General features: G+C 39.7%; 1 protein-coding gene across 1 annotated transcript in view; it reads right to left on the bottom strand.

Moving 5' to 3' along the window:
- LOC140718657 (protein unc-13 homolog B) overlaps nucleotides 1–13,877 on the bottom strand; it is a 561,805-nt gene that overhangs the window by 95,654 nt on the left and 452,274 nt on the right. Inside the window, exon 10 of the mRNA XM_073032679.1 lies at nucleotides 2,654–2,718. Within this exon, the coding sequence (XP_072888780.1) occupies nucleotides 2,654–2,718 (65 nt within the window). The remainder of the gene's footprint in view (nucleotides 1–2,653; nucleotides 2,719–13,877) is intronic.

Genomic DNA, 13,877 nt, shown 5'->3' with positions numbered 1-13,877 from the left:
TACAATCAGATGGCGATAGATTTGAACTTGAGCATAATGATGAAAATGGATGTGAGTTCAGTTTTCTTCGGGAGAAACTGATTTTCAAACAATCACATAAGGTTGGAAAAAATTAAAGCACAAACCAATTCAATTTCTAAGCACAACTCTTTCTTGGCAAAGATACTGTCTGGTTATTGTACTTCCAAAAATTTCTTATTTATTTCAGATTTCCATTAAGTGCAGGGCATTCTCTGCAAAAAAAAATCAATCAAGAGCACTGAATTCATGGAATTGTACAACACAGAAATGGATCTTTTCAGTCAACCATATCTACACGATCATGTTGCCTATCCCCACAATTCCAATTTTCCTCACATTAGCGCTGTATCCCTCTACTCCTTTACTGAAAAAGGACCCGCTCTCCTCTCCTAATTGATTCCTTCTTCTTAAGCCCATTGCTTTTTCCACCCAACACCTCCTAGCTTTTCACTTCATCCACCCTCTCCAGCAACCCTCCCTCTCACCTAGCTTCACCTATCACACCTTCCCATCCCCTAACTTCTCATTCTGCTTTCTGCCCCCTCCTTTCCAGAAGAAGGGTCTTGAGCAGAAATTTTGACTGTTTATTTCCCTCTACATATGCTTCCTGACTTACTGAATTACTCTCGCCTTTTGTGTGTTGATCATAAGGCAAAGACCATAAGACATAAGAGAAGAATTAGGCAATTCAGCCCATCAAGTCTGCTCTGAAGATGACAGAATCTATCATGGCTGAAGATGCAGAATCTCTTGTATTTGTAACACTCTGGTTTCATCGGCTGTCTAAGTCTAGGGAAGACACCAAATTTGGGAGACTGAAATGCAGAACTCCCAAATCCCCGTTTGTATGGATGCTGCGTGATTTGTTACCCTGTTACAAATAAGTACCAAGAATTAACAGACAGTACACCACATACAATTAAAAGATGTAGCTTTATAATTCTTAATTTGACTAAAGGAAAAGCAAAAAAAGAAAAGAGCCACTTAAAATGAAACAGCCTAATGTGCACAAATTGGAGCTCATGGTTTCCCCTTCACCGATCCTCCTTCAATCTCCATGGGCTTAGTCGAATCCCGGCCCCACTCTGGGTCGACTCCACCAGCCTCTTCACTCTGGCATCTTCTCTTTTCTCTCTTCTCAAAAGCCCCAAGCCCAGCCTTAGTGTCCCTCACCAGAGAAACCTCCTCTGAATCTGTTCATCTCCAATAGATGACACACATTTCTCCTAACTCTTATTTTCAACAGTAACCCAAACAAGCAGCTTACATTGAGAACGTAAAAGCGTAGAAAAAATATGAACCATGTGAAGCAGGGCAATACATATTTATAACTTAACCCTCAGATTTCTCACCTTAAACCTGTCCACTCTACTCTAGTGTAAACTACTCTATCTGTCCTAGCTATGCTCCTCATAACTTTACAGATCTCTAAAAGGTGACCCCCTCAGCCTCCTACATTTCAATGAGAATAAATCCAAGCTATCCAGTCTCTGCTTATAACGACTGCCCTCTATTCCAGGCAACAACCTGGTGAATCGCTTCTGCACTTCCTCTATTGCTACCACATCCTTCTTGTAGAGTAGTGAAAAGAGTTGTACACATTGCACTATATATAGTCTAAGCAATGCTTTTTGCAGTTGACAACTGATGTTGTGACTCTTATACTCAATGCCTTGACCAATGAAAGCAAGCATAGCAAATGAAATCTTCACTCCCCTGTGTAGACCTGTCTCCATTTCAGGGAATTATGAGTTGGCACCTCAAATTCTCTCTGTCTGTTAACACTTGTGAGATTTCTGTTAGTTACTCAACATGTTTCCACTAGAATTTAACTTCCCAAAGTGCATTGCCTCACATGTGTCTGAATTAAATTCCATATGCCAGCAACCTTCTTTGCTATCTATGACTTCATCAATTTTCATGTCATCTGCAAGCTTAGTATCAGACCATCTACATTCTCATATGTCACAGATGTATAATGCAACCAACATTCACCACTTGTTACAGACTTCCAGTAAAAGAAACTCCCATCCATTACTATCCTCTATCTTCCATCAGCAAGCCGTTTAGGATACTGTTTGCCAAAATGCCTCAGATCCCTCATGCCTTAACGTGCTGGACCAACCTACCACATGAGACCTTGTCAAAAACTTACTAAAATCCACATTTTCAATGACTACTGCTCTGCCTTCATCAATTTTCTAAATTAACTCCTAAAAAATCTCATTCAGTTTTGTAAGTCATGATATCCTCTGCAAAAAATCACTCTTATTATTCTGCATAAAGGAGCCTCATTCTGGGATAACCGAAACATTTCTAAATACTGATTTTCAGCAATATGTAAAATATAAAATAAGAACTTGCACCAATGTAGAAACACATGTTACACAAAACCTTTTCATGATGCTAATTCATATTTCCAGAACACCTCCAATATTGTTCTGCTTACAGGTCTGCCATTCAGTCTCCACGATCAGTCTCCACCTTAACAATAATTTGTCGTGCTTTTAATACTTGCATTCTCTAAGTAGATGATTCAAGATAAAGAGATAACAATTTTCTTTTTAATTAACAACAACAATTTTTATGTGAGATCTATTTTAGAAATCCATTGAGTATAATTTTTACTCACCCCCCTGGGGTCTTGAGGCCAGAAAGGCTAGACGCATCAAAAACATTTCCACTTGAGAGCTGAGCCTTTAATAAAGAACAACATTATTAAGACCTAAAAGATGAATATGTATCTTCATGAGACATTCCACATCTTTTCTTTTTGCTTTTTTGTGAAATATATTATGAAGAAGTATGTTTGTGAAAGTTTATTTTCAGTGACAAATGTCCTGTTTACAAATGCACCATATATTGAATGTATGAAGACAAGAGAAATTCAATTTGCAAAGGTGAGTTCCATGCAAGACAACAGGATGGGAAATAAACATCTTTACTACAGAAACACATAACAATACAACAAAATTTAAATGATAGTTCATGGAAGATGAAACACATCAAGTTAGAACCTGTTGATCCACTGAACTGTTATCTGAAAAAGAACCAAGGAGAAGAGGAAATAAAATATTAGATATTAGATATTCTAAATTATTATATTAATTATATTTTGCTTGTCCATTCATACATGATAAAGTGAATAAGTACCTCAGTTATCAGACTCATGAGTCTAAGCGTTAATACCTTCCTGAATGGAATCTTAAGTAATCAAATTTAATTTAAACCAAGTGAAAAATAACTACAAGCATTGTAAAGCTTGTGAAAAAGTGAATTATACCTTTGCAAATTCCTACATAAATAGCTACTATTGGCATGGTGCATGCATAATCACAGATAATTATTTAAGTGTCATTTCAACATTCACTTCAGTCATTGCAGAGTCAAATAGTGAAATAAATACATGATAATGTCTTCAATTTTTATCTCTGAAAAAAGAAAACTTCTTGTAGTATACCACTTAACCTGAGATTTGGTACAAAGTCAGTTGCTTCTGTGGATGGTTACTTTCTATCATAGCATTAAAGACAAACCCCTTATTAATAAGGAAACTTGCAATATTTGTCACCTTGACATCAAACTCTGGTTTAAACTTGTTTGCTGATTGCATATTCTGAAGGTATGCACCAGTTGAAACCATCCAATCCTGTTCTTTATGCTGTACAATATCAGTTGGTCCTGACATTGTATAAAAAAGTTCTCCAGAAACTTGATGCTAAATGTATGCACTAATAACATCAAGAGACTACTGCTGTGCATTAGTATCAGTACCCAGAGATGTGCCAGTATCTAGCTGGCAAAAGTATGGTGGTTATAACATGACACAAACTACTATTTGCCCTGTCAATCATCTTAACATATTATGGCATGGAGCTACTGTAGCTAAATCCAGGGATACACAACATCACTGAGTGTTAACCTGCCACTATTTACTGGTTACTATTTTTGATAATTCTTTCCTTAATTCAATTAGTGCATCTTACTCAAATTAATTACTGTCATGCAAGGTTACTGGTTATAAAACAGTGCCCGTTAAATTCTACAATGCAATAGTTTGATAGAAATTGTATAGTTGGCAAAGGAGGACATTAAAATGAATTTAATATTAAGTGATTTGCATTGAGTGCCACAAGTTTTAAATAAGCCACATATTCTGTTTAAGTTTTCAGGAGGTTGTAAATTGAGTGGTGAGATTTGAGGCCGTGCCCTCTAGTTCTGGACACGATATAAGATATAGGAGCAGAAGTAGGCTAGTTGGCCCATTGAGTCTGCTCCACCCATCCTCTTCACATGCACCTTACCTAGTCCTTTCAACATTTGGTAGGTTTCAATGAGATACCCCTGCATTCTTCTAAATTGCCAAAGGCTTTCATATGTTAACCCCCTCCATTCCCAGAATCATCCTCGTGAATCTCCTCTGGACTCGATCCATTGACAACACATGCTTCTGAGATATGGAGCCCCAAACTGTTGACGATACTCCAAGTTTGGCCTGACTAGTATCTTATAAAGCCTCAGCATTATCACCTTGTTTTTTTATTCTATCCCCCCTTGAAATGAATGCCAACATTATATTTGCTTTCTTTACCATAGACTCAACCTGTAAATTACTTTCTGGGACTCTTGCAGGAGGACTTCAAGTCCCTTTGCACTTCTGCTGTTTGAATTTTCTCCCTATTTAGATAATGGTCTGCACTTTTGTTCTGTTATCAAAATGCATTATCATACATTTCCCAACACTGTATTCCACTTGTCACTTAAACATTTAAAGTATCTTTGAACACTTAAAGACACTTGATACCATTTTATACTGTAATTCATATGTTACTGCAGAAATTTACACTTATGATTGTGTGGTTAAGAACAGCTCCAATGCCATATTTAAGTTTAGATAGATAGATAGATAGATACTTTATTCATCCCCATGGGGAAATTCCAACTTTTTTCCAATGTCCCATACACTTGTTGTAGCAAAACTAATTACATACAATACTTAACTCAGTAAAAAAAAATAAGATATGCATCTAAATCACTATCTCAAAAGCATTAATAATAGCTTTTAAAAAGTTCTTAAGTCCTGGCGGTAGAATTGTAAAGCCTAATGGCATTGGGGAGTATTGACCTCTTCATCCTGTCTGAGGAGCATTGCATCGATAGTAACCTGTCACTGAAACTGCTTCTCTGTCTCTGGATGGTGCTATGTAGAGGATGTTCAGAGTTATTCATAATTGACCGTAGCCTACTCAGCGCCCTTCGCTCAGCTACCGATGTTAAACTCTCCAGTACTTTGCCCACGACAGAGCCCGCCTTCCTTACCAGCTTATTAAGACGTGAGGCGTCCCTCTTCTTAATGCTTCCTCCCCAACACGCCACCACAAAGAAGAGGGCGCTCTCCACAACTGACCTATAGAACATCTTCAGCATCTCACCACAGACATTGAATGACACCAACCTTCTTAGGAAGTACAGTCGCCTCTGTGCCTTCCTGCACAAGGCATCTGTGTTGGCAGTCCAGTCTAGCTTCTCGTCTAACTGTACTCCCAGATACTTGTAGGTCTTAACCTGCTCCACACATTCTCCATTAATGATCACTGGCTCCATATGAGGCCTAGATCTCCTAAAGTCCACCACCATCTCCTTGGTCTTGGTGATATTGAGACGCAGGTAGTTTGAGTTGCACCATATCACAAAGTCCTGTATCAGTTTCCTATACTCCTCCTCCTGTCCATTCCTGACACACCCCACTATGGCCGTGTCATCAGCGAACTTCTGCACATGGCATGGCAAGTTTGCTGATGAGACCACTATCGTAGGCAGAATCAAAGGTGGTAATAAATCAGCATGTAGGAAGGAGATAGAAAATCTGGGTGGAGATTAATAGCTACTGTGTAATGCATCAAGTTTCAGAGCAGATTCTATCTAAGAATCATTTTAGTCTTCTTCCACTTGTTCCACTGTAGAAGAAATTAATTTGGTACATCTTGAACTAACAGAAAATAAATCACCAAACAATGAATTTTCAGACTTATGCTCTTGAGAATAGCACTCCACCTTTACTTTTTAAGTATTCTTCCAAGTCATTCTACTTAGCCCAGTCTATTTCCTCCAGCTGATCCCTGACTTCAAATTTGTTTAGCATTTGTTACTGCGATTATCTGTTACTCCATCAGCTCTATAAATTATGAATTCTCTCAATAGCCGAATGCCTATTTTTAGTGGAAATTTAGTTGCCGACAATATAACAGACACTGCACCTCACTTATTACAGCAGAACAACAAGCAGAACAATTTTAAAGGATAAAGTAAGAAAAGCCCTGCCCCGATTATTGCTAAAATAATTACTAAGCAACGCAGTGGTTTAATTATTGGGTTTTGGGGTTTTGGGTTTTTGATCCTCCACATCAACCAGGCACGGATGGAGAGCGTGCTCGGGAGCGATCTGTCACTGGATCGAACTCGGGAACTTCTGTTCCCGAGCACAGCGCTAAAACATACGTTCTTAAGTGCATAGAAAGGTAAAATATATACTATATACTAAGACAAACATTTGACTAACTGGCACTAAATAATACTGGATGTACCTGTTCTGACTTACTTAGTAAGAGAACTTCCGACCTTTTTTCGATCCCGATCCACGATAACCTATGCACATCCTCCCGTATACTTTAAATCACCTCTAGATTACGTACAATACCTAATACAATGTAAATGCTATGTAAAGTAGTTGTTATACTGCATTGTTAAGGGAATAATGACAAGAAAAAAAACTCTGTACATGCTCGAACAAGAAATGCTGGAACAGCACTTCCGGATTTTCTCGATTCGCGGTTGGTTGAATTCGCGCATGCGGAACTCGCGGTTAAGGAGGGCCGACTGTACCTGGAAGTTTGGAGCAAGGGCAAGTTCAATCCACTGGATGCTCAATTAACTCCTTAGTAGAAATGCTACAACTAGCTTCAGCATCCGAGCTGGAAAGTTGAAAATTGCTTGGAAGAACATAGGGGATCAGATGATGGAACCAGCAAGGCACAGTGAATTACCACGCAGGAGTTTTGAGAGATCTTAAATGCATCTTATTTCATTTGCATAGTCTCAGTCAGTGGGCCGTGGGCCGTGTGATGGCAGCTGCTAGATACTTAATGAATGAGCTACAAGGAAAGGTTTAACAAATGGGGCATCGAAGGCTTAGGGGTGACCTGATAGAGACAGGGTAGAGAGTCAGAATCTTTTTCCCAAGATAGAAATATTAAATACTAGGGCACGGATTTAAAGTGAGAGGAGTAAATTTAAAAATACGTGAAAGGCAAGCTTTTTTTAATACAGAGTGGTGGGTGCCTGGAATGTGTGTCAGTGATTGTGGTAGAACTAGATACAACAGTAGTATTTAAAAGTCTTTTGACACATGAAAGTTTAGGGAATAGAAGGCTGATATGATAAAACTTATCCCTGACATCTCCTCTGTACCAACTTCCCAGCACCTTAAACCTGTGTCCTCTTGTGGCAACCATCTCAGCCCTGGGAAAAAGCCTCTGACTATCCACACAATCAATGCCTCTCATCATCTTGTACACCTCTGTCAGGTCACCTCTCATCCACCATCGCTCCAAGGAGAAAAGGTCATGTATACTCAACATATTCTCATAAGGCATGCTCCCCAATCCAGGCAAAATCCTTGTAAATCTCCTCTGCACCCTTTCTTTGGCTTCCACATCCTTCCTATATAGTGAGGCGACCAGAACTGAGCACAGTACTCCAAGTGGGCTCTGACCAGGGTCCTATATAGCTGTATCGTTACCTCTCGGCTCCTAAATTCAATACCACGATTGATGAAGGCCAATACACCATACGCATTCTTAACCACAGAGTCAACCTGTGCAGCTGCTTTGAGCGTTTTATAGACTCGGACCCCAAGATCCCTCTGATCCTCCACAATGCCTAGAGTCTTACCATTAATACTATATTCTGCCATCATATTTGAACTACAAAAATAAACCACCTCACACTTATCTGGGTTGAACACCATCTGCCACTTCTCAGGCTAGTTTTGCTTCCTATCAATGTCCCTCTGTAACCTCTAACAGCCCTCCACACTATCCACAACACCTCCAACCTTTGTGTCATCAGCAAACTTACTAACCCATCCTTCCACTTCCTCATCCAGGTCATTTATAAACATCACGAAGAGTAAGGGTCCCAGAACAGATCCCTGAGGCACTCCACTGGTCACCGACCTCCATGCAGAATATGACCCATCTACAACCACTCTTTGCCTTCTGTGGGCAAGCCAGTTCCAGATACACAAAGCAATGTCCTCTTGGGTCCCATGCCTCCATACTTTCTCAGTAAGCCTTGCATGGGGTACCTTATCAAATGCCTTGCTGAAATCCATATACACTACATCTACTGCTCTTCCATTATCAATGTGTTTAGTTACATCCTCAAAAAATTCAATCAGGCTCGTATGGCATGACCTGCACTTTACAAAGCCATGCTGACTACTCCTAATCATATTATATCTCTCCAACTGTTAATAAATCCTGCCTCTCAGGATCTTCTCCATCAACTTACCAGCCACTGAAGTAAGACTCACTGGTCTATAATTTCCTGGGCTATCTCTACTCCCTTTCTTGAATAAAGGAACAACATTCGCAACCCTCCAATCCTCTGGAACATCTCCCATCCCCATTTATGATGCAAAGATCATCGCCAGTGGCTCAGCAATCTCCTCCCTTGCCTCCCACAGCAGCCTGGGGTACATTCAGTCCAGTCCCGGCAACTTATCCAACTTAATGCTTTCCAAAAGCTTGCAGCACATCCTCTTTCTTAATATCTACATGCTCAAGCTTTTCAGTCTGCTGCAAGTCATCATTACAATAACCAAGATCCTTTTCCATAGTGACTACTGAAGCAAAGTATTCATTAAGTATCTCTGCTATTTCCTCCGGTTCCATACACATTTTCCCACTGTCACACTTGATAGGTCCTATTGTTTCATGTCTTATCCTCTTGCTCTTCACATACTTGTTGAATGCCTTGGGGTTTTCCTTAATTCTGCCCACCAAGGCCTTTTCATGGCCCCTTCTGGCTCTCCTAATTTCCTTCTTAAGCTCCTTCCTAGTAGCCTTATAATCTCCTAGATCTCTAACAATACCTAGCTCTCTGAGCCTTTTGTAAGCTTTTCTTTTTGACTAGACTTATTACAGCCTTTGTACACTACGGTTCCTGTACCCTAACATAACTTCCCTGTCTCATTGGAACGTACCTATACAGAATTCCACACAAATATCCCCTGAATATTTGCTACATTTCTTCTGTACTTTTTGCTGAGAATATCTGTTTCCAATTTAAGCCTCCAACTTCCTACCTGTTAGCCTCATAATTTCCCTTACACTAATTAAATGTTTTTCTAACATGTCTGTTCCTATCTCTCTCCAATGCTCCAACTCTCCAATGTAAGTGCCACTGGGCAATAGTATTTAGACAGGTGACTATGCTCTTCTCGGGCACTGGTATGATTGAAGCCTGCTTGAAACAGGTGGGGTACCACACACTGCCAGAGCAAGAGGTGGAAGATATCCGTGAATACACCAGCTAGTTGGTCAGTACAGGTCTTCAGTACTCAGCCAGGTACTCCATCCACTGTCAATGGAATTCACTGTCTTGAAGGCAGCCTGCATGTCAACTTCAGATACAAAGACCAAAGGATCACTGGGAAACATGGGGGTACACGATGGTTCCTCCCTGTTCTGGTGATCATAGAAAGTATTGAGCTTATCTGGAAATGAAGCTTTGCTGTGCCCTATGACACAAGATTGAACTTTGTTGGAGATAATGGCATTCAAAGTCTGCCACGGCAGTTGAACACCCCTTGTTGATTCCAGTCTAGTCTGGAATCCCTATTTTGCCCATGAGATGGCTTTCTGTAGATCATACCTGCACCCCTTGTAGCATTATCGATCTCTAGACTTGAATGCCTTTGATCTGGCTTTCAGCAGATTCCAGATTATGTGTTTTCTAGCACATAAACACTCTACAGCAGAGGAACCAAACAAGATGGCTAGATAAATGTACCTCAGTAGGAGAAAAGTGCTCACAAAGGTGAAGAAAAAAAAGTCACCTCAAATATTTACCTGCTCTAGTGTCAGTGGTTGGGGGGATGGAGTATGTGTATGGGCTGTTTAGGTAACACATGCCAGAAAGCTGCAACATTGCAGGGCAACCTTCAGTCATACAACCTTCTAACTTGGAAATATATTATCATTCTTTTATCAACACTGGATCTAAATCCTGTAATTACCTATTCAGCAGCACAGTGGGAATATTTTCAGCAGGCGGACTACAGAGCCTCAAAGAGATGGTTCACTACTACCTTCTTAAGAACAACTGGCAATGGATAATAAATGCTGGTTATAATGATTTTTTTAAATTAATGCTTTACATGGCTGTTGCTCTACATAATGAATTCTAATTAAATGTTACAAGTATGTAATTGTTGGCTAGCAACATACACCCAGCTCAGGTAACTACTTGTACTTATTTCTTCCTGTGCTGATTACCATGACATCTTCTTTGCACCAATAGTTAACACACTATTAAAATAGCTTCCATCTTGAAATCTGAACCATGTGAATTCCAGCAAAAGTAATTTTGGCACATATTTCTCAACAGTCAGATTCCTCATTAAGTTGATATAGGAGAGCTGGTATACAATTCTCTGAGAATGTTGCCAGTGTAAACCAATTAAATATTGACAAACAATAAAATCAAATAGGTGGTGGTGGCCTCCGTCGGTCATAGTTGACCATGGGTACTGTGCCTCTGGTAGTCACTGGGAGAGGCTTCTCCAGGGCGCAAGCCAGGGCAGAGTGATATGGAGATCCGTCTGTTGCCCATGCAGTGGGACCCCCCCCCCCCCCCCACTCTCCATGCTGATGACAGGTCCAAAGGAACGACATAAATTGGTACGGTTTGGTGCCAGCAGCATTGCAGGAGTCAGCCGCCTTTGGGACTCCAACTCCGGATTTTTCCTCAGGGTTTACTCCCAAAGCCTTTCCCGTGATCGGGTATAGCAACAAGGCAGTGGAGGTTTGAAATCGGAGTTCTCCCTCTCCTAATAAAATCAAATAGTTTGTGGAAAAGGAAGTGCACACAATAATTAAATATTTTATGCTCCATAGACAAGATATATATCAAATTAGCCTCAGCTATTGCATTATCTTTTTTAAAAGGGAAGTTCCAGGTTACAGAACAATGCAATGAAGAAATCCTCTGATATCAAGAAAAACAGACCATCGATTGTTATTAGTAGCTTACTAACATGATTCTTCTACTGCTATATGTTATGTTCCGACACCTACAAATCACTAAAACATGCTGTAAAGTAGCATCATCACATTGGGCTTCAGTGGAGGTAATCTCAAATACATTGTACAATGGACTGATGCCAATTTCAATAAATACTTTTTTAAGAAGCTGTGCTGTCTTATTCCTTTCCCATTTCACCCTTGGAGTCATAGTTATAGAAAATGGAACAGGCCCTTTGGTCTCCCAAGTCCACATTGACAGCCAAGCACCTAATTGCACTCATTGTCTTCTTCTTTTTCTGACTTTTAATGACAGTTGGCAATCCAACTTAAAGGTGCATTACCTCTGCCAACTGGACTGGAGTGTGGTGCACAGATTTGGGAAATAAAACCCTACTAGTTCTTTATCAAGTGAAAACTAAATACCCAAAATGCCTTATAGATTGTAAATAAGGAAAGACAATATTGTGAACTAAATTAAAGTCACTTCCATAACTTAATAAATTTTTTTAATGAAATTTATCAACCCCCAAAGGTGGTAGTGAAGCCTGCTTTCTAACAGTGAGTCAAATTTACTGCTAGAAGCTCTTTAAACTTCATTTCATATTCAAAGTATTGGTTTACATGTCTACTTCTTGCAGATCTCTGCACATAGAGGGGAATGAGCAGGTTGATTGGCAAAAAAATCTGTTAAAAGTTCAACTGTGGATATAGACGTTCCACTTAGCAAATCAGAAGCTAGGGGATTGGTGGGGTTAAGAATTAAGGGATTATGGCAACTTTGAATATGAAATGAAGTCTAAGAGCTTCTAGCAGTAAATCTGACCCACTGTTAGAATCACCTGTTTTAAGACTAATCAAACCCAAAAATTAATTTGAACAAATTACAACTTTGCAAGGAAAAATTCCCTCCACCCACTGTAAGCCCAAAACGATGTCAACCAATCCTGTTGTATATTCTGATAAATCATTAGTAAGTTGTTTCTTTATTGTTATCTGCAATTCAGTCACAAAAACAACCATACCAACATTCCCATTATTATTTAATCCATCAGTAAAAATGGCTAGCATATCATAATAATTTTCCTTAACATATTGATGAACCAACATATCAGGATCCTTATACTTCAAAAAAAATAATGTAACCTAAAATCAACTAAAGTCATTGAAAAAACCAAGGTGGGGTTACTGGGAAAGCTACAGTGGGGCATACTGCATAAACCAGTACACCCATTTTCCTAGAATGATATGAACCCAGCCACCCAAAACTAAAAACACTCTTCTTGTGTTGTTCCCAACAGTCTTCTAACACACTTTTAATAGGGTGATCAGTTCTCTGTTCTTCAAATGAATCCAGTACATTAACATCAACTTCAACCTCCAAATCTGTGAGGGTAATTGTCTCATTTCAACCAGTAAAGCCGAAACACAATCTCACTGAACTACCTCACAGTCTTAAAGCCTGTGCATGTTTCACATCCAAACATTTTAAATTTGAATATGAAGCTGATCCATAAGCCTCACAGACTTAATCAAGTACAGATTAAACAATTATAAATGGTCAACAGTGATTTTCATGTAGCACTCTGAGAATAACCACATAGACACCTGAGGATATTTAATGTTACTATACATCTACCAATTATTTTACTGATATGGTGTTTCCATGTCAGATTTTAACCAGCCACATAGTGAGAAATCTTACCAGTGACACTTCTTCAAGAGTTTGATTGCATAATTTCAAATCAAGTGCAGGTCAATTGAAACATAGAAACATAGAAAATAGGTGCAGGAATAGGCCATTCGGCCGTTTGAGCCTGCACCGCCATTCAGTATGATCATGGCTGATTATCCAACTCAGAACCCTGTACCTGCTTTCTCGCCATACCCCCGATCCCTTTAGCCACAAGGGCCATATCTAACTTCCTCTTAAATATAGCCAATGAACCAGCCTCAACTGATTCCTGTGGCAGAGAATTCCACAGATTCACCACTCTCTGTGTGAAGAAGTTTTTCCTTATCTCGGTCCTAAAAGGCTTCCCATATAACCATATAACATATAACAATCACAGCACGGAAACAGGCCATTCCGGCCCTCCTAGTCCGTGCCGAACTCTTAATCTCACCTAGTCCCACCTACCCGCACTCAGCCCATAACCCTCCACTCCTTCCCTGTCCATATACCTATCCAATTTTACCTTAAATGACACAACTGAACTGGCCTCTACTACTTCTACAGGAAGCTCATTCCACACAGCTATCACTCTCTGAGTAAAGAAATACCCCCTCGTGTTTCCCTTAAACTTTTGCCCCCTAACTCTCAAATCATGTCCTCTCGTTTGAATCTCCCCTACTCTCAATGGAAACAGCCTATTCACGTCAACTCTATCTATCCCTCTCAACGTTTTAAATACCTCGATCAAATCCCCCCTCAACCTTCTACGCTCCAATGAATAGAGACCTAACTTGTTCAACCTTTCTCTGTAACTTAAGTGCTGAAACCCAGGTAACATCCTAGTAAATCGTCTCTGCACTCTCTCTAATTTATTG

This window comes from Hemitrygon akajei, chromosome 30 (assembly GCF_048418815.1).
Source record: "Hemitrygon akajei chromosome 30, sHemAka1.3, whole genome shotgun sequence".
NCBI lineage: Eukaryota > Metazoa > Chordata > Chondrichthyes > Myliobatiformes > Dasyatidae > Hemitrygon > Hemitrygon akajei.
The sequence above is the reverse complement of the archived record's forward strand: the minus strand, read 5'-3'. Positions and strand labels throughout refer to the sequence as shown.